Source organism: Nomia melanderi, chromosome 9, assembly GCF_051020985.1.
Source record: "Nomia melanderi isolate GNS246 chromosome 9, iyNomMela1, whole genome shotgun sequence".
NCBI classification, from domain to species: domain Eukaryota; kingdom Metazoa; phylum Arthropoda; class Insecta; order Hymenoptera; family Halictidae; genus Nomia; species Nomia melanderi.
Window position 1 is genome coordinate 17736711 of NC_135007.1, and position 19543 is coordinate 17756253.

The following is a 19543-nucleotide window of genomic DNA, read 5'->3' on the forward strand; positions in this document are numbered from 1 at the left end:
TATTCTTCTCCACCGGTTTCTCCTCTTCACTCTCCTCGGAGGTTGTCCGATCGTTGTTCGTTGTCCGTCGCGGCCGTGGCAGCTTCTCGGTACTCTGAGATCAGATCGCGCACGGCTCCCCGAGTCTCCAGGAATTCCGCCTCGTCCATCCCCTCCGCCGTGTACCAATGAACGTAAGCTCTCTTCTCGAACATGCCGTCGAACGCGGTCGACAGTCTCTCGATCGGCGCACGAATCGCGCTCGTGTTCGCCAGCAGGGTGGCGCTCGTCGAGACTCCTCGCGGAGGGATCTCGCAGATCGCGGTCTGAACGTTCCCCGGGATCCACTCGACGAAGCGGCCGCCGCTTTTGTCGCGTAGCTTCGACGTTTGCTCGTCTACGCGCTGAAGGGAAACGAGAAATTACAACCGTGCGGTTACGGCCAGCGGTGGGCTGCTCTCGGTTTCCCGACCTTGCGGGACGCGGCACCCCGGAAAATGGCAGCCGCGGTCAGCGTCTTGGCTCCCGCCGGCGCTGGATCGCAGGCGGCGAACGCGTTGCTAGGCTCGAAGAGTTGTCGCGTCAGTTCCGGAACCGAAAGGACTTTGTAGCGCGCGGAACTCCTGGACGTCAGCGGCGCGTGTCCGGGGACGAAGAAGTGGAGTCTCGGGAACGGGACCATGTTGACGCCCAGCTTGCCGAGGTCGGTGCTCGGTTGCCCGGGAAATCGGGCGCAGGCGGTCACCCCGGACATGCACGCGGCGATCAAATGGTTCGCGTCCGCGTGGCTCGGCGTCGCGATACCGAGGACTCGCGAGCAGATGCGATGCAGCGCGTGGTTGTCCATCCAGAAGCATTGGTCCGTGCACTCGATCGACGCTCGGAGAGCGAGCATCGCGTTGTACGGTTCCACCGCGACGTCCGACGTCTCCGAGGACGGCGCCACGCTGTAGCATTTCACGATTCTTCCCGGATACTCTTCCCTGAACTTGCCCATCAGCAGCCCGCCCGTGCCCGAGCCGGTGCCGCCCCCCAGCGAACGCGTCATTTGAATACCTGCGACCGATCGACTTTCGATTCGAAACGGAAACGGTGCATCGTCATCGTCACCTTGCATCAGATCGCAGGCTTCGGCTTCCGCGCGAACGAGATCCAGCGTCGCCTCGGCCAATTCCGCGCCCTCGGTGCAGTAACCTTTCGCCCAATTGTTCGCCGCGCTGCCGCGACCGGAAACGAAGTTGTCGGGCTTGAACATTCCGCCGCACGGTCCGGACATGGACGAACTAGCGGTCGCCGGGTCTGAATCGACCAGAACCGCCCTCGGCGCGAACCGGTAGCCTGGAAAGGATCCGCCTGTAAGGTCCGGCCGTCTCGCGCGCGTCCGCCGTAACGGTCCCCGCGACCGCCGCGCGACGAGAATCGGGGCACGACCGGTTCGAGAGGTACGTACCTGGTCCCTCCGAGAAATACACGTTTATTCGTTGCAGAAGCACCTCGGAATCTCCGCGAAACGTGCCATCGGGTGTCAGGCCGTGCTCGTCGGCGATCACCTGCCAAAACTGAAAACGAAATCCGCCGGCGACACCGGGCTGTCGGTAGAGCAGCGTCGAGCGTGTTTACGCCGCGCGCGAAACCAGAAATCACCTTCCCGCCTACGTTGTTTCCGCATCGACCCAGCTGCACGTGCACGATCTCCCGCATTCCGTTCGCTTCCGAGGACGCTCGTGACAATTGTCGGCCGAAGCGCAGGTTACATCGGTCGGAGCCGGAGAGATGCCGTGACACGCGAATCGATTCGGGTCGGACGATACCGAGTCCGTTCGTCGATCTCCGGCCGAAAGAAGGAAAGCGGGGAGCGAGGCTGCAGGAAATTTTGTCGGAACCGGTCGCCTCTCGGCCTCTCGAGCGAGACGCGCGCGTCGGAGGCGAAACGACGATCGGTCGAAACGGAGAACGAGAGGAACTTTCGGCGATTGGCGATTGGCGATCGGCGATACGGCTGCTGCCGCCGCGCGGTGGCCGCATTAACGTTCGTTCAAAGCGATTCGGAACGGTGCGCGATAATAAAGTGTTCGTCCTCGGGGCGCCGATGGGATAATACGCCACGAGCAATTTTTACCAAGGTCCGCGCTCCATCAATCCCCCAGTCGACTGGAAGGACGAGCGCGAGTTCGATGACGCTCTCGCTTCGAGACTGCGAGCGATCCGGCGTCACCGGCGGAATCGACGAGATTGAAATGATCGTAGACGAAAAAACACGTCCGTTGTTGCATGTTCAACAAATCCAATACATTTTCTCTAAATCTCATATAAGGTATCAAGTATACACGTACGATAGATAAACAGATGGATAGATAGGTTATACATGTGTATGCATGTGTATAAGGGTGCGCTTAGATTTATATAAAAACCCATGAAAAATCCATCGATCGTAAAATAGTCGGTAAGAAATCGGTGAAAAAGTCTGTAAGAAATCGTCGATACGATATGCAAAGCTACTACAACCATTCCGACAACTCGGCGTTCGACGAGAGTTCTCGCGAAACGTGTACAAGAAATTTTCGTAACGACGCGTCGTTGCGAGCGTTCCCGAATCGCGAGGTACCCGAGGGAGGAGAACAAGTCGAAGAAGAACAAGTACGGGAAAGAGAAGGAGAAAGAGAAGGAGAAAGAGAAGGAGAAAGAAGGAGAAAGAAGGAGAAAGAAGGAGAAAGAAGAAGGGGAGGCATCTATCTTTCTTCGGCATCTCCTTCCGGGTCGAACTCTTGCTCGTCTTCCGGCGAAGCGTTCTGGTACTGCTGGTACTCGGAGACGAGGTCGTTCATGTCCGACTCGGCCTCGGTGAACTCCATCTCGTCCATACCCTCGCCGGTGTACCAGTGCAGGAACGCTTTCCTGCGGAACATGGCCGTGAACTGTTCGGAGATCCTCTTGAACAGTTCCTGAATAGCCGTGGAGTTACCGATGAACGTGGCGGACATCTTCAGACCGCGCGGCGGAATGTCGCAGACGGCCGTTTTCACGTTGTTCGGGATCCACTCTACGAAATAGGAGCTGTTCTTGTTCTGGACGTTCAACATCTGCTCGTCGACCTCCTTCATGGACATCCGTCCGCGGAAAACGGCCGCCACGGTCAGATACCGACCGTGTTTCGGGTCGCAGGCGGCCATCATGTTCTTCGAGTCGAAGATCTGCTGAGTGAGCTCCGGCACGGTGAGCGCTCGGTACTGTTGGCTCTTTCGCGAGGTCAGAGGCGCGAAACCGGGCATGAAGAAGTGGAGCCGCGGGAACGGGACCATGTTCACGGCCAGTTTCCTCAGGTCGGCGTTCAGCTGGCCGGGGAACCTGAGACAAGTCGTCACGCCGGACATCGTGTCCGACACGAGGTGATTCAGGTCGCCGTACGTCGGGGTCGAGAGTTTCAAGGTGCGAAAGCAGATGTCGTAGAGGGCCTCGTTGTCGATGCAGTACGCCTGGTCGGTGTTCTCGACCAACTGATGAACCGAGAGGGTGGCGTTGTACGGCTCCACGACGGTGTCGGAGACTTTCGGCGAGGGGACCACGGAGAACGTGGCCATTATTCGGTCGGGGTAGTCCTCGCGTATCTTCGAGACGAGCAGGGTGCCCATGCCGGACCCGGTTCCGCCGCCCAGCGAGTGCGTCAGCTGGAAGCCTTGCAGGCAGTCGCAGCTCTCGGCCTCCTTCCTCAGCACGTCGAGCACCGAGTCGACCAACTCGGCGCCTTCGGTGTAGTGACCCTTGGCCCAGTTGTTGCCGGCGCCCGACTGACCGAACACGAAATTCTCCGGCCTGAAGAGCTGCCCGTACACGCCGGAGCGCACCGCGTCCATGGTGCCCGGCTCCAGATCGAGCAGGATGCCGCGCGGCACGTATTTCCCATCGGTCGCCTCGTTGTAGTACACGTTGATCCTCTCCAGCTGGAGCTCCGAGTCCCCGCGATACGTACCGACGGGATCGATGCCGTGCTCCTCGGAGATCACCTCCCAGAACTGCCCTTCGAGAACGCAACGATCGAGCTATCATCGCGTCGCCGACTCGTCCGCGGTCGCGCACGCACGGTGCCCGATCCTCACTGACCTTAGCACCGATCTGGTTCCCGCATTGTCCAGCCTGGATGTGCACGATTTCCCGCATTCCTCCCTGCGCTGTCGAACGGTCGACGTTCCGGATGTCCGCGAGCTCGGAGCCCGCCGCCGATGGGAAGCCGGTCGAACGAGGTTTTCGGTGCGGAGCTGCCTCCTCGCCTCGGGGATGAGTCGTCGGGAACGCGCGTCGAACGGTGGCGCCGGGTCAGGGGCAAACGGAAACAGCAGACTACCGTTTCCCCTTGGCGACGCACCGCTGCGAACGTCGCGGCGAACGTCGCGGCGAACGCGTCGCCTCGACGCGTATACCCTGTTGCACGTTAACGGTGCGACGGTCGTCGAGCTTCGAAGAGTCGCGGCGCGGAAACCTCGCGACGGACGCGCACCGGTAGTAATTATGTTACAACGGAAGTTCATTGCGTCCTCTTCGGCTCGACGACGACCTCCGTGGTCGTGATCTGGCCTAGCTCCTCTGGTTCCGCGGCCTCTCTGCTCTCCTCGGGCCTCGGCTGATCGGACCCGGAGCTCGCGGACTGCCGGTCGGCCTCGTCCTCCTGGGATTTGGACGCCGAGGACCGACTGCCGGGCCGGCCGTTCGCCGAACACCTCAGCGGCAACGCTTCCCGCTTCTCCTCGGGATTCCTCCGCTTCCTGAAACACGCGCGATTCGCGTGGTTTCGGTTAAGCCTGCGCCTCGCGAGCGGCCGCAACGAAGGGGACCCACCTTGGCAACGTCGGGCAGGACCAGAGCTTAAAGTCGGCCCCGAACAGCTCGCCCTCCTCGATCGTCTGCGGCAGGTGGATGTTCAGCGTCTCCGGTAGGAAGATGGAGGTGAGCGCGCCGGCGACGCTCAGCGTGCCCATGATGATCAGCGGCAGGACCCTCGAGTAGACGGCCAGGTGCACGATGTACGGGAACGCGAGCAGACCGATGCCCGCGATGAACGAGGCGATGCCCATCGCCTGCGAGCGCAGCACCGTCGGCAGCAGCTCGCCGACGAACACGTAGAAGACGGCGAACGAGGCTGCGATCCCGAACTTGCCGATCATCGCCAGGCTGACCGTCACCCAGACGGCGTCTGCTACGGCAAACACGAGCCGCGTATTTCCATGTCACCGCGTTTCGTTTCCTCCGGATCGTTGCGGATCGCTCGAACGATCCGGCGTATATGAACGATACGAATGCGTACCTTCGGGGACGAACATGCAGGAGACGCAAGCCAACCCGCCCAGCAGCATGGTCAAGCACAGCACCCATCTCCTGCCTAGCCTGTCCATCGCGTACCAGGTGATCACGTACGAGGGTATTTCCACGAGGCCGCCTGCAAACAACCGATCGAACAACTTCTCTCCGGCTCCGAGGGAACGCGTTCAACGGAGGGCGGTCTCGCGTTACCGATAAAGAAGGCGAGGTAGTCGGAGACCCCGAGGTTCGTGGCGTTGTACGAGAGGCCGTTGTAGACGACCGCGTTCGCCACCCAGTCGAACGCCAGGATGAAGAACTTCTTGCGGATGTTCGGGTTCCTGACCAGGTCCATCGGCGTGGCCGCCGGCGGGGGCGACCTGTCCTCGGCCTGGACCGTCTCGGTCTCGCCCGAATTGGTGCCGTTGCAAGAGATCCCCTGCCTCCTGAGGATCTCCAGCTGAAACGGTCGGGAAGGTGTGTTCGGTTCTCGGTGTCGCGGTCTCGACCGACGCCGGTCGCTTACCTCCATTTTCCTCAAGAAATTGCTCGGCACCGTTTTCCCGTTGATCTTGGCCATGCGCTGCACGATCACCTCCGCCTCGTCGATCCTGTTCTTGCTGAGCAGCCACCGCGGCGACTCCGGGATGATCCAGTAGTAGCTGAACAGGAGGACGAACGGCACCGAAGTCGCCAGCGACAGGGCGAACCAGTGCCGCAACAGGTAACCCTGCGAACAGAGAAGAGATTGTCGATCCCCGCTTCCGTTCGGACTCTCGCCCCGGCGAGGTTTACCAGTAGGGCCAGCAGGGACAGCGCCGACGCGAAGAACATGCAGATCACCATGCCCGCGAACGTCCTGTACCTCGGACCCATCATCTCCAACGCTGAAACACAGAGCAAACCCCGTCGAGTTCCGGTTCCGTTCCTCCGCTCGCCTCCGCTCGCCTCCGCTTACCCAATATGAAAGGTATCTGGTAGATGGCGGGAAAGAATAGACCGTTGACGGTCCTGAGCGCCGTGTAGATGACGTAGTTGGGGCTGAAGCTGGTGGCGATCGAGAATATCACCTCGAGGAAGAGTATGGCGAAGAAAGCGGTCCTTCTTCCCCATTTATCGGCGATCCAGCCGAACACCACGTTCCCGAACAGGCTGCCCACGTAAAAGAAGGTCGTGGAGGTGGAAGGCCACCAGCTGTTATCGCATACCAAGTCTAGCTATGTGGATGCAGAATGCCGTTAAAACGCCAAGTCTCGTGCGGCGGCAGCGTCCGAGTTTCTCGGTGTTTCTCTCGCCCTCTCTCGCCCTCTCCCGCCCTCGAATCGGATCGGATCGGGTCATCCGATTTCGCGAGCACGTTGGAAACGAGGTCGAAGCGTAACGACCCGACCGAACGTTCGAGCGAAACGAGGCGAGATTGCGGGTATCTGACGTGAAACGGTGGAACGACGGAACGTCAGCGATATCGCCCCATCGCGGAGAAGTCATTGCTCCGGCCGCGTCGTTTATCTTCTTCCCTTGCGCTCCCGTATGCGCGTGCTCCCGTACTCCCGTACGCACGCACGCACGCACGCACGCACGCACGCTCGTACGCGCTGTCGCGATGCGTTTAGCCCAATAATCGGTCCCGAACGTTCCACCGAGCAAATCTCCTCGCGCGAATCGTTTAAAGCTTTCGAACAATATTTGCCTCGCGTCGCGCCTCTTCCGACACTCTCCGATGTCCCCGAAATTCTCTAATTCCCCGCTCGATCCGCGAGCAAACACGCGGCGAACGAGAGGAGGGCGCCGCCGCTTCCGTCTGTCCTTGACGCATCCTCGGAGTCGCGCGTACGCGGACGATCCAAGATCCACGAGCTTGCTACCGCTTCGCGTACGTTTCGATCGCATTCGCGGCAGTTCGGATCGTTGCGACGGAGTCTCCGGATTCCACTAATCTCGGACTAACGTCGGACCGACGGCATTAGGAAAAATCGGCTTTCGATCGCCGCCGGGGGTTTCGTCCCACTGTACGGCGGCGGCATCTCATTAATCGAATGACGCGTGTACGGGGCAAGTACGTGCTCGGCGCGCAAACGCGCGCGACGTCCACTCGCCGGCGAATGGATCGCGCTCACGTACGCCACTGAGACTGCGGAGCGTAGCAGCGTACCAGCGATTCCCACGTCGCAAACGCAGAGCGGCGATTTTTATGTTCCAAGGGACGAACGAGCCGAGGAAGACGCCGTTTTCGATCGGTCGCGAGGCTCGCGCTCCGCTTCCGGTTCGACGCGAAACGCTCGATCCGCGGCCCGAGGCGCTGCTCGGCGCGTCGAGGGGACAGGGGACAGGGGACGGGCGGGCGGACGGACGGGGCGAGGCTAGAGAAGAGAGGCTAGAGAGCGAGAATGCCGTTCGATGTCGGTAAACATCGCGGAGCAAACGAAAGGTTGATCGAGCACCGATCAGCCTCGGCAAATAATCGACGCGCCGGTGGGCGTTGATGCGTTTAACACGAACTTTCATTTAAGCAAATTGCCACTCACGGACTTTTGATGTCTGCGTGAAACGCAAAAGGTAAATTGCGGGGAAATACGGGAGCACTCGGCGACGCCAACGAGTTATTGTCAAGGGCAGTGGACGAGCGCCCGTAGGATGTTAACGACGCGTGCATATTTTATCACCCTGACACACTTCGAAAACGATATATTGATATGACCGCGGTGTAGCGGAGCGTTCGCGTCGCGCCGTAGGGCCACGAAATTTCTCGCAGCCGCCGCCGGCGGCGGCGCGTTGTCGCCGGCCGTCCCGAGCCCTCTTTCGAGACGGAGCAGACTCGCCTCGGAGCCTCGAACAGGAAATCCGGTTCGAGCGAATCAGCGGCGGCGCCGCCTCTGACGGAGCGTCCGAACGCTCGGAGACGCGAGGCGATTTCGAGGTTCGCTTCTCACGACGCGTCCGCGCGCTTTAGCGATTTCGAGTGGCCACCCCCTGCCGCGTCGGGCAACGACACTCGCGCGGAGCGAGTCCGTGGCCGCGCGCGCGCGCGGCAAGAACGGCGAATCGGGACGGGAGAAAGCCGCGGGCAAATGAAACGGAAAACGGAAGGACAGGATTTGCCTCGATGGCTCCGTGCGTCACGCGTCTGCGTAAATCCGGAGCGTGTAAATACACGGGCCGCGCGCACCCTCCGCGCTGATGGACCCGTCATCGGTGGGCACCGACGCGCGACGGTTGGAGGGAGAACGAGAACACGCCGAAAGGGGAACAACCACGGACCGGAGAAAGAGAGGCCGAGTCTAGAGGAACCGGGAGAGAGGCTCGCGCGGACAGCTCTGCCGCTCTGCCGGTGCGAGAAAGGGATGGACGGCGCGCCTCGGGAAATCGACGGGCCGTGCTTTTTCGCGGTTCCCATTCGCGGACGCGTCGATCGGTGGTCTCGGGTCGACGAGCCTCGAGAGAGCAGGGAATCGAACTCGGTCGAGCCTCGTTTGCGTCACGACGAAATGCGGCGGACACGTACCCTTCCTAGGAGCAGAAAGTAGCCGGTAGTTTGTGCGAGGCGTTTGATGCGACAGATCGCATGACCGGATGCGGGGGTAGGTAAATTGCTCGGCAATTGCTGACGCCAGTATCGCCGCTATCTAACTATCCGACTATCGCAGCTATCGGCCAGTCGCTCGATCACCTGGCACGATCGGTGGCAAAGAGAGACCGTCGCCGGCGGGGCACCGACGCGAACGCGATCGCGGATCCACGCGGCGAGCTTCGACTCGACGCGGCGACGGCTTTCGGAGAACCGAGAAACTCGCACCTAGATCCTCGACCCCGCGAGTTGCGATCCTCGCGTTGTCTAATTGCGGCAATTTAATAACGCGTTAATGGACACGAGCGAGTCAAGCTGCCACGTGACACGCACCGTCGACGCGAGGCGCGGCGCGGCGAGGCGAGGCGAGGCGAGGCGAGGACGGAACCTTGGTCGATTCGCGCGTTCCGATTCCCGCGCGTTTCTCGCCTCGCTTCTCCGATCGACCGAGATTTCGCGGCGCCTCGGAATCACGCCGGCAGATTCTCCGACATCCGCCGGTCGACACCGCGGCCGAGTCGAGCTTTCACGGAATTGAACGTTCTCGAGCGGAAAGAGGAGGTTAACGCGACCGATCGGGGAAGCGAGGGAGCGGTCGCGCGACCGATTCCACGAACGGGACCCGTGCCGCGGTCCGCGCGATTCCGCGGGGGGGCGAGTCGACAAAGGCCAAGGCGACTTGCCCCGCGAAACCCGACTCGTTCGCTCGCGCGCTCGCTCGCGCCGGAGCGCGGGTCGCCGATGGACGGCTGCGCGTCGCGTAGGAGGATTATGCAAAACCGAGTTTGCCCGACGCGACGAACCGTGCCGACGTCGACCCACTCAGCCGCGACCGCTTTTCCCGTTCCAAGAAATGGCGACGGCGACGGCGACGGCGACGGCGACGAAACCGAATCCGATCCGCGCGACCGTCCGCGCCTCTGCGCGCAGGGCAGAGCAATTAGGGTCGAGCGAGAAGGAAAGAGACGCGTTTACCTCGGTGACGAGGGTGCTGTCGTAGTCCCGGGTGTCGTAGATCCAGCCGTGCCGGCACTTGGTCACCGTCCAGTTGGGGTTGCCGACCGGCGGCGGCGCGAGTCGGGGCTTGGACCGGTACCCGGCCTCGCTCGTCGCGTTCTCCAGGCTGCCGCGGCCCAGCCACGACTCGATGATCGACGTGTAGTTCACGTCGTACATGCTGCACTTGGAGTACTTGAGCTTCCCGTCCGACTTCTCCTCGTAGGGCAGCGAGAGCGCCTTCCTCTCCTCCAGCGTGAGCAGCTCCGTCAGGTTGTCCAGCTCCGGCACCCTGCACCAGTGGTCCGGCGACGCGCTGACGAACACCTGCCGGGCAATTCGAGAATCGGAAATCGCGAATCGGAAACGGAGGTCGCCGCGACTCACTTGCGAGAACGCCAGGAAGGCGGCGGGCAGAGTGGCGGGTATGCAGAGCAGGTAGTACATGATGTTTTGGTATTTGCCCTTCTCGCCCACGTGCACCAACACCTCGTCGAAGTCGATCGAGCTCATGTTTCCCGCGTTGACGTTGCACCGCGTCTGAACGAGGCCTGGGCCGCGATTCGGTCGACGAAAGGCACCCCCGAGTCACGCGGCATGACCGCCGCGGATCCTTCGCGGGCACATCGAACTCTCGCGGGGGCAACTCGCGTTTTCGGAGGCGGAGCTCGCGGAAGAGAGCAGCAGCAGCAGCAGCAGCAGCAGCAGAGTCTCCACTGGTCCGTAGTCCTCGTGAACCGCGCGGGGCTCGACCTATGCGAAACGGAAGCCTCGGCTGGGTCTCATCTCCGGGAGGACCGCGCGGCTCTGCTCGCGCTCTGCGACGTCGACTGCGTTTCTCCGGGCAAACATCCGCTGGAAGCACGCGTCGCGGCCGCGCCGCGGATTCGACTAGGGGGACGACGACGCGACGCGCAACCACGCCAGCCGAGCGCAAACGGTTTCGGAAAACAACCACGAGGCACGCCCGAAACTCCGTAAGTTCGTGCGTGTGTGTCCGTCGTCCGTAAACTCGGAAACTCCGTGAACGTCTGTGTTCGAGCTCGCGTCACCGCGAACCGTCGAGTTCGGTGGACCGCCGTCTCGCGGGGCCCCCGGCCCGTCGCGTTTGCCTCGCACGAGCGATTGGTTCGCGAACCGGTCGGATCGCGTCCCGCGTAGATTGCGCGAGCGGAAGCTGCAACGTCGAATTCGGAATCGCGAAAACCGCGGCGGCCGCACGTCTTCGCGCGCTCTTATACGCCGCGAGCATAGCGCCGACCGCTATCAGACGGATCGCCGGAAAACACCTCCTCTCTTCCGAGCCTCTCGAGCATCCTCTTCGGCCTCTCCGTCGTCTCTCCGCCTCTCCGTAACCGCCACCGCCACCGCCACGGCACGTGTCGCATCGATGGACCGCGCATCACCTTCTCTCTCCCGCGGTTACTCTGGAAACCGCGGTCACTTTGCCTCCAGCACCGAAATCCTCCTCTTCTCTGTTCGCGTCTCGCGCGCCGCTCCGACCGAGGACCGATCGAGCGAGACGCGGATCGAGAAACGGACGGTTTCGCGCGGATCGACCAACGGACAAGCGACCGAACGAACGGGCAAACGGAGAGACAGAGAGAGAGAGAGAGAGAGAGAGAGAGAGAGAGAGAGAGAGGAGAGAAAGAGAGAGAGAGAGAGAGAGGGAGAGAGAGAGAGAGAGAGAGAGAGAGAGAGAGAAAGAGTCGTTTCGCCGTTTCGAGGAAGGTTCCTCTCCGCGAATCCTCTGGAAACCCGTGGAAATTGAATAGGATCTCGGATCGTCTCCGATTCACGCTGGTTCGCGTCGCGTGTCCCGAGTCGCGTCGCCGAGACGGCGCGGCGAAGGTTCCCGGATTTTCCGTGCACGCGACGTACGCGCCGGAGCATTCCGTAGCTGCTCTCGTTCGTTACAATTGCGAGTGACGTCAGGAGTGCAAACAACGTCGTCCCGCTTCGCACGCTGTCCCGTTCCAGTTCGATTTTCCTCTCGCTCTCGCTTCCTCTCGAACCTCGAGACGCGGAGTCGATCGAATCGTCGACGGACCCGTCTTTCCGGGGCAGCGTTCGACCGTTACGCGTTTACCGAGACCGACACCTTCCCCGGAAACTTTTGGCGGACCGTCTCTCTAAACAATTTGTTTACGCGTCGGCGAAACGAGATAACGTCGCGAGAACGTCGAGATAACGCGAGGATCGAGTTTTACTGCTGCGAGAGCTTAAGTCGTCGCTACCGGTTTTGACAAACAACCAGATTTTCGACGACGGGCTCGCGATTCCACCCCCGTCCCGCCTCGCCGTTCTACTCCGAAGCGAACAATTTCCGTTGATCGTTGCCCCGTACGCGTTTCGAATTTCTCTTTGCACCTCTCTCTCTCTCTCTCTCTCTCCCTCTCTCTCTCTCTCCCCTTCTCTCTCTCTCTCTCTCTCTCTCTCTCTCTCTCTCTCTCTCTCTCTCTCTCTTCGTTCTCTCTCTGTCTCTCCCTGTTTGATTTGGATCTCCGAGGAGAAACGTTTCGCCCCGATTTCCGCAAGATCTTACCGAAATGCGCGCTGTACGGTGGAGGTTGCCCGTGGATATCCTTGCGGTGAGAACACTCGACGTTTCAACTCGGTTGCGCGAGCACAGGAGACTCTCTGAGGAGACAACACTATTCGGCGCGAATCGAGCGAATCGAGCGAATCGAGCGAATCGAGCGAATCGAGCGAATCGAGCGAATCGGATGCGAATCGAACGAACCGTCCGGTGTCCGGCCAGCTGACGTCAACGATCGACCCTCGAGCATGGATGTCCGTGGCAGGATCGGGATCGATCCGCCTCCCGCGAGGGAAATCGTTCGTTCCGGTTGCGACGCCGACTCGGTCGGACTCACGGATCGACGCGATTGTCCGGTGCCGAGGGATACGCCGCCGCGGTCAGGCATCTCCGCGATGATATCGTCGGATATCGGGTTCCTCGATCCTCGGAGAGCATTCTGCGACGCGGCTGTTTCGTCTGGCCTGTGCCGGTGTACGGTGCGTCGCGCGCAGACCCCTTCCGCTTTCGAATTTCCGCGACGACGTCTCCTCCAGCGCGTATTTCCCTCGAACGCGCACTGCCGGTTCTTCCGACGTCGTCTCGGATGTGGTCCGCTCTCCGTCGGTCTGCCACCCTGTCTTCCTCCGGCGGTCACCCTCCTCGAAGACTGGAACGACAGCTACTACCACTGGAAGGAGCAAATAGTCTCCATCGCGAACTGAAACTGAAGCAATCGTGGATACAAGGGGTCCGTCCACGGTATCCCATCCTCCTATCTATCGTTTCGAACACGTCCCCCTTGGACCCTCTGCGCCGCTCCCCGCCCACGACCCCTCAGGCGTGCCTCTGGCCCGGCCGCGTCCCTCGCCTCTGCTCTCTCGTCTCTCTCCTCGCCGAGAGCGGACTCCGTTGCTCGCGCGAAGCCTCGTAACCCGGCAGTCTCCCTTGGCCCCCTCGCCGCCTCGATCGCCGCTCTCCTATCGCGGTACACGCTCGACTACTATCTCGACTATTAATATAAAAGGGGGTTCCTCGACACTCGCCGCCCGGTAATTGTGCGGCGTGCACGAACAGTCTCTCTCTCTCTCTCTCTCTCTCTCTCTCCCTCCGATCCCCTCTCTATTTCTACCTCTATCCCTATCTTGGTCCCTTCGCTCGTCGCGCAAGCACTTTCGAATAATTTTCGGCTGGACCGAGAAACACGCGAGTCGGAGTGTCGACGGAAACCTTGCCCGAGCTCGTTTCCGCTCGCGCCGCGTCCGAGTTCGTCCGCCGGTTCGTCGAACGGTTCATCCGCGGTTCGCGGAACCGTTCGAAACGGATTATTCCGCAGCCGCGCGCGATCCGTGGAATTCGAAGCGACGTTCCAGGCCGTTCGTGCTCGATCGTCGAGGCAACGGGCGGGAAACTTCGAATCCCGCGAGTCGCGGCGTTCGCCGAGAGGCGGCGCTGCGCGCGCCGCGTCCGCCGCGTCCGCCGCGGTGTTTCCATGGCAACCTCAACATGGCGGCAACAGGTGTATACGCTTCGCTTCGGTGTCGCGATCGCAACGTTACTTTAGGGTAAACAATCTCGTCCCGGATCGTCGAACGACGCAAAAATGAACGAGTCGGGGACGTGGGTGCAGGCCAGCGAGGACGGGAGCTACGAGCAACGGAAACCGAGTCACGTCAGGCGGCTGAATTTCGGTCAGTCGATTCTAACCTTACACGTGGTCAAGCAGTTCCAGGGGCAAAAGGACGGCGCGTTATCGCTGGATCGGGACGTGACGACGATACCGTGCACCTCGAAGGGCGAGTTCGTCCGCAAGTGGATCGAGACGCACAGAGATCTGGCCCGATTCGACTCGGACGAGTCGGCCTCGACGTCTCCTGTTTTGGCTTCGAGGCCGAGCAAACGCCAGGTACGATCCCCGGTCTCGTGCGACCGCCGGAAACGCGCCAAAAGGAAAGACGAACGCGAAGGCTCGCGCGAGAGGAAACAGACGGCTGCCGGGCAGCAGCAGCAGCAGCAGCTTCGTCCGCTCGAGAAGAACGCTGCCGATCGGCTGTCGCGCGACCAGAGAAAGGAAAACGTTCGAAGGAATCTCTTCCGGTCGGAATCGACGGCGGACAGGTTCGTCGAATCCAGTGCCGCTGTGTCGCCGGTTCTCGGCGGGCGACAGGCTTTCCGCGAACCCAACGGGAAGCGAGTGGACGGCGAGACCTCCGAGAGGAAGCCTTTGCGTCGGATCGAGAACGAGAACCGAGAGAATCCATGCACCGCGGACACCTCGCCCGTCATCTGCGGCAACTCCTCCCACTATCGGTTCAAGCGAACCAGACCGGACAAGAGCATTCGCGGGAACCTATTCCGCGGTCAGAAACGACGCGTTCTCGCCAGCGAGTTGGGGGACGGTTCGCGAGAGGACGCCTCGAAGCTGCTTCGACGATCCACGGAAGAAAAGAAGAATACCGACATATCGGAAGACTCGCCCGGATCGGAATTATCGGTCTCGGAAAAACGGTTGGACATCGAGGAAAGTCCAGAGGACGCGCGACACGCGGAAGGAATCGAGATCGAGATCGAGTCCGTGCGCGAAGGCGACGACGACGGCGAGAGGGAAGACGTCGCGGATCCTAGCGGCGACGAGAACCATCCCAGCATCCGGATAGAAGACGAGGACACGCAACAACCGCATGCCCTTTCCCTCGTTCGGATGGACGAGAGCTCGTCCACTCGTTCGATCCCCGTCGCGGCCGGTTCCGCCTGTTCCCCAGCGTCCAACAAAGATTCCGATCGGACGTTCTTCTCGCGAGCGGAACGAACTCGGTGCGCTTCCATCGTCGCGCATCCTTCGCAACGGATATCGCAGATCTCGTCGCAGGCCAACGCGCCGGGCAACGACGAGTCCGCGCGAACGGGGATTATCAGCGGCGAGGGATTCTCGCCGCGACGAACGCGTTCGGACCCGCCGGCGCAGTTCGGTCTCTTAGAATCGACCAAGAAAAGGAAAAAGCCGAAAAAGTAATTCTCGATTTCCCATCGTTTTCCACCCTCCCGAAGAAAACCGATCGACTCACGAATGTTTTCTCCGTGGTTGTTACAGAGGCAGCTTGTCGGCGAAATTGCAATCGATGATCAGCAGGCAGGGATCGTTCCTGCGCATATGGAGGCACCACTTTAAGCAGACGACCAAAGACAAGCACGCTCTACCGTACGTTACCGTTCACGCCCGAAAATGCGTGTTCAGCTTCGGCAGACAGTTCCTGGAGGGAATCGCGACCGAGGATCCGTTCAACCTACTGCCCTCCCTGGGTGATACTCCTTTCCCCAGACTCGTCAACGTCATGACGATTCCCGAAATCGTCGGCAAGATCGATTCAAGATTTCCGTGCACCGTGCAAATTTTCCCTCCGTGGGACATCTTGGACGAGAAGGAGTTGACCTTGAACGTGACGTACATCAAAGTCGAAAAACACGACGAAACGACACGCGACGAACAAAACGAGACAGGGAAAACGCGCGTCGAACGATCGATCGTTAAAGAGTTCGATTGCCTCTGTATTCGTACCGGCACAATGAATCCTACCTGTAGCGATCGCCTCGACAAACCCGACGTTATAGCAAAACTATTCGACGTCGACGAATAGTACCGCGCTAGGTTACCTTCTTACGAGCGACGATCTAGTCGCGGTCGTATTAACTTTAGTAGTTACATGATTTAACGAGGTCTTGAATTTCGTAGTTTCTCTGATCTCATCAACGTAAATTGTTTAATATATAAATAATATATATATATATACGTAAATATATAGAGAGATATGTAGTATATAAATATTATAATATTGTTATTGTTCTCATGGAAATATTCTAATAAATTTGTTAACAAGCGATCGAATGTCTTGTACAGTATTGTTTGTAAACTTTGAAATCGTACAATTCACGTATATGCAGTGTAATTGTTTAATTGTTCGAAAGTACAAGAAAAAAAGAGAGCTGTTCTTTGACTTGTGGCGCCATCCGTGACGAAACGCCGAAACTGCCGAAGAAATTACCGACAGCTGAAAAAACTACCTCGCCATGCTAGCGCACTCTACCGGAAGGAAGCGGTAGCCTGGTAAGATCGCAACGTAAAATGATTGTACCTTCGGAGGATAATGAATCGCTTCGTCAGCAACTACGATTATTAATTCACCCGTTGAAAACGAAACGCATCGTTTTACATTAATGTAATATATAAACATCTATTTATGAGTTTATAATGCAATATTCGAATCTGCTGTATCTACAGTTAGAACAGAAACTATTCGTTTGGTTGTCATCGTTATAGATGGCGGGTGATTCATCATCCGATAGGTGACATTAAACGTTGAATGTTGTACATCGAACAATTTCGTTAATTGGTACGAGCGCAGTTTGTTATTCTTATGTGAGTTTAACAATTATATTTTATCTCTACGATTTAAAGAAACCCGTGACAGATGAAAACTGTGTACGATCATTGCATCGGGATCGAGACTGTGCGTTGCTTTTGCGTGTCATTTCTATTATTATTTACATTTTGATTTGTACTTTCAACAGTCGAATAACACGTAGCACGCTCAACTCTGTGATTTTTATCGAATCTACTCCAAGTTCTACGCTATGGTGTTTTGTAAACAATTTTCCTAATGTTTATGACTTTCGTGTCCGCGATCCTAACCTCCAACGTTTGACGTTTAACGCGCTTGATGTTGCTGTAGGATACTGGGCAGGACACAATAATGTCGGTAGCACAAGATCGGCCCGAACTTTACGAAGAGGTGAAACTCTACAAGAATGCCAGAGAAAGAGAAAAGCACGACAATCAAGCAGATTTGTACGCCGTCGTTAATACTCTGCAACATCTGGAGAAGGCTTACATCAGGGACTGTGTCACGCCGAAAGAATACACTGCTGCTTGCAGCAAACTGTTGGTGCAATACAGAGCCGCTTTTAAACAGGTAGTTCATTTTGTAAGATACGCGTTAAGGAACTCTCCAAGTTTTTGGATCATCTTAGATTTCGTTTCAGGTGCAGAGCGATCAGTTTCCTACGATAGATGCTTTTGCCAGGGCGTTTAGACTGGATTGTCCGGCTGCTCTGGAAAGAATCAAGGAAGACAGACCCATCACGATAAAAGACGATAAAGGAAATACTTCTAAATGTATCGCGGACATTGTATCCCTGTTTATAACATTGATGGACAAATTAAGATTAGAAATCAAAGCCATGGATCAGCTGCATCCGGATTTGAGAGATTTGATGGACACTATGAATCGTTTGAGCATATTACCGAGCGATTTCGACGGGAAAGAAAAAGTTGCAGAATGGTTACAAACATTGAATAACATGTCCGCATCCGACGAGTTATCCGACACTCAAGTAAGGCAACTGATCTTCGACTTGGAAACATCTTACAACGCTTTTAATAAAGTTCTTCATAACTCCTAATCGTGGTAGTTTGGTCGAACCGTGCCGCGTCGCGCTGTACTTTATCTTGTATATCGGTTCGTTCCTTTTGCATTGTCCGCGAACGATACGACCGATTATGTTTCTCAATACTGTTTGTTGAATACTAAACACTTTGAAGGAAGAATGAATTTATTGTACGACATACACACTCGCTTACACGGATGTACCCGCACGCGCGCGTACACGCAGGCGTACGGTATAGGAAAAAAATATGAAGCGATTGGTACGGTGGAATAAATCGTGCGTAATTACATATTGCGACGATATGTCGCACGGTGCGCTTTGTTCCACACGTGTGGCAAGGTTAATTCGAGACGCGTTCGTCGCGCCTGCTTTCCGAACGTCCCGAGGTAACGATTTTTCAATTGTACCGAGCCTCGCGTAGACACCAAGAAACGCGAAGCGTCGATCAAAGTTGTTTGCGGTAGCGATGGGTCGCGGTTAATCCGCCGCGGTCTAATCGGAGATTAAGTTTCACAATTTCTCTCTCGCGTTGCACGCCGTCACGAACGCGAAATCTCTCGCTCTCGTAGCCTCCTCGAGCGAAGCGCGTTCTATTCACCGGAAATTGTGGATCGTAAATCCGTGGATCGTCGATCTAATCTGATCCGTGATCAGCGGAGAAACGTAAAAGCAACGGTGTCGCGCGGTTCGAGGCTGTTGGGGCCGGATCTTGCGGATAAGAAAATTACGCCGGTCGTTAAAAGCGCAACCGGAGCGTCTCGCGTCGAAGAGTTTTCTCCGTTTTCCACAGAGGAGGGAGAATGGGGGGAGCCGAGACGTTTCATTGCGAAACCATCGCGCTACCTCGGACCGTGCCGTTTCGATTTCTACAGGCGAGTCCGAACACAAGACAGGCTTTGCTTCCTCTCGGCCCGGTTTTGCGGTGAAAGATGAAACTCCGCGGTGAGTCTAGCGTTGCACCACTTTCCTGGCTTCTAGTTCGCTCCACAAGAGGTAACACGAGGCTTCTCGCGGGCGAACCTATTCTTTCGACGTTTCCCCGTATTCGATGCGCTGCGCATTTCCATCTTTCGGTCTGATTCTTTGCGCTCTCGCGTTCGCTCGAAGCAAACCGACTCGGAACGGATCCACGGGGCTTCTCACGATCGAACGGCGACACCGATTGCTGTTCGACGGAATAGACGAGAATACCAGAAGAAAAAGGATAACTACGACCTCGATTCGATTCGCTGGTAACTGGAAGCGAGAACTTCTTTGGTAGGGGATTCGAACGAACGAGCAAGACAGAGATCAAAGTGGGAAATTCGCGTTCCTTTAAAAGCAGAAGGTACGGGAGACCTCTCCGTGGTCTGAATGCGCGTATTCGTGCATATCAACCGCCGACGAAGGGATTGGATACGCGTCAGCTGCTCGAAACACGGGCCACGACGAACGGAGGTATTAAACGAAAGCCATCAGAGTGATGAGTATCGGTCCCGCAACGAAAACGACAGGTGGGATGATCTCGCATCGTCTGCTAACTCTTCCTCCTTCTTTTCCACGTTTTCATTACCAGCGAACTTTCAAAGAAAACGCGACCTATGTTTTCCTATATATATATATATATACATATATATATATATATATATATATATATACACAGCTAGACAAAGAGGGAAATAGCTTTCGATTTGCGGCCGTTCGAGTCCGATTTCGTTGCGAGGGCGAGGACGAGTCAAGAAACGAGAATAGAGAAAAGAGAAAAGAGAATCGTG

The 19543-nt window shown here is 57.7% G+C and overlaps 4 protein-coding genes across 5 annotated transcripts; 1 reads left to right on the forward strand and 3 right to left on the reverse strand.

The window, feature by feature from the left end:
• Positions 1–25: 25 nt before the first annotated feature.
• On the reverse strand, positions 26–1931 carry LOC116432390 (tubulin beta-4B chain-like). The gene is made up of 5 exons (XM_031989170.2): positions 1624–1931; positions 1430–1538; positions 1090–1317; positions 452–1035; positions 26–383 (listed from the first exon to the last, which is right to left on the reverse strand). Exons 1-5 carry the CDS (start codon positions 1678–1680, stop codon positions 27–29), a joined length of 1335 nt encoding a protein of 444 aa, XP_031845030.1. The 5' UTR covers positions 1681–1931; the 3' UTR covers position 26.
• Positions 1932–2262: 331 nt separating this feature from the next.
• On the reverse strand, positions 2263–4134 carry LOC116432528 (tubulin beta chain-like). Its single transcript, XM_031989600.2, has 2 exons — positions 4078–4134; positions 2263–3989 (listed from the first exon to the last, which is right to left on the reverse strand). The coding sequence occupies exons 1-2, from the start codon at positions 4132–4134 to the stop codon at positions 2709–2711; spliced, it is 1338 nt and encodes a 445-aa protein (XP_031845460.1). The 3' UTR covers positions 2263–2708.
• A 360-nt stretch (positions 4135–4494) lies between these two features.
• On the reverse strand, positions 4495–10488 carry LOC116432526 (organic cation transporter protein). Its single transcript, XM_076370854.1, has 9 exons — positions 10217–10488; positions 9809–10156; positions 6227–6485; positions 6064–6155; positions 5795–5998; positions 5482–5728; positions 5276–5407; positions 4810–5164; positions 4495–4736 (listed from the first exon to the last, which is right to left on the reverse strand). Exons 1-9 carry the CDS (start codon positions 10340–10342, stop codon positions 4499–4501), a joined length of 2001 nt encoding a protein of 666 aa, XP_076226969.1. The 5' UTR covers positions 10343–10488; the 3' UTR covers positions 4495–4498.
• Positions 10489–13829: 3341 nt separating this feature from the next.
• Positions 13830–17949, forward strand: Vps28 (vacuolar protein sorting 28). 2 transcript variants are annotated; one of them, XM_076370856.1, is made up of 4 exons: positions 13830–15356; positions 15439–15702; positions 17089–17314; positions 17385–17949. In XM_076370856.1, the coding sequence occupies exons 1-4, from the start codon at positions 13951–13953 to the stop codon at positions 17802–17804; spliced, it is 2316 nt and encodes a 771-aa protein (XP_076226971.1). In that variant the 5' UTR covers positions 13830–13950; the 3' UTR covers positions 17805–17949. The 2 variants fall into 2 exon arrangements, with proteins under 2 accessions (XP_076226971.1, XP_031845083.1); XM_031989223.2 differs by lacking the exons at positions 13830–15356; positions 15439–15702 and adding an exon at positions 16612–16761 and having other exon boundaries at positions 17075–17314.
• Positions 17950–19543: the final 1594 nt, after the last annotated feature.

Coding starts and splice junctions, on each gene's coding strand:
- Vps28 (XM_076370856.1), top strand. CDS start 13,951: ATGAACGAGTCGGGGACGTGGGTGCAGGCCAGCGAGGACGGGAGCTAC. Junction 15,703..17,088: donor ACGATTCCCGAAATCGTCGG/CAAGATCGATTC, acceptor TACTGGGCAGGA/CACAATAATGTCGGTAGCAC. Junction 17,315..17,384: donor ACAGAGCCGCTTTTAAACAG/GTAGTTCATTTT, acceptor ATTTCGTTTCAG/GTGCAGAGCGATCAGTTTCC.
- LOC116432528 (XM_031989600.2), bottom strand. CDS start 4,134: ATGCGGGAAATCGTGCACATCCAGGCTGGACAATGCGGGAACCAGATC. Junction 3,990..4,077: donor GGAACCAGATCGGTGCTAAG/GTCAGTGAGGAT, acceptor CTCGAAGGGCAG/TTCTGGGAGGTGATCTCCGA.
- LOC116432390 (XM_031989170.2), bottom strand. CDS start 1,680: ATGCGGGAGATCGTGCACGTGCAGCTGGGTCGATGCGGAAACAACGTA. Junction 1,539..1,623: donor GAAACAACGTAGGCGGGAAG/GTGATTTCTGGT, acceptor TTTCGTTTTCAG/TTTTGGCAGGTGATCGCCGA. Junction 384..451: donor GGGGTGCCGCGTCCCGCAAG/GTCGGGAAACCG, acceptor GTTTCCCTTCAG/CGCGTAGACGAGCAAACGTC.
- LOC116432526 (XM_076370854.1), bottom strand. CDS start 10,342: ATGAGCTCGATCGACTTCGACGAGGTGTTGGTGCACGTGGGCGAGAAG. Junction 6,156..6,226: donor CCAGATACCTTTCATATTGG/GTAAGCGGAGGC, acceptor TCTGTGTTTCAG/CGTTGGAGATGATGGGTCCG. Junction 5,165..5,275: donor CTGCATGTTCGTCCCCGAAG/GTACGCATTCGT, acceptor TTGCCGTAGCAG/ACGCCGTCTGGGTGACGGTC.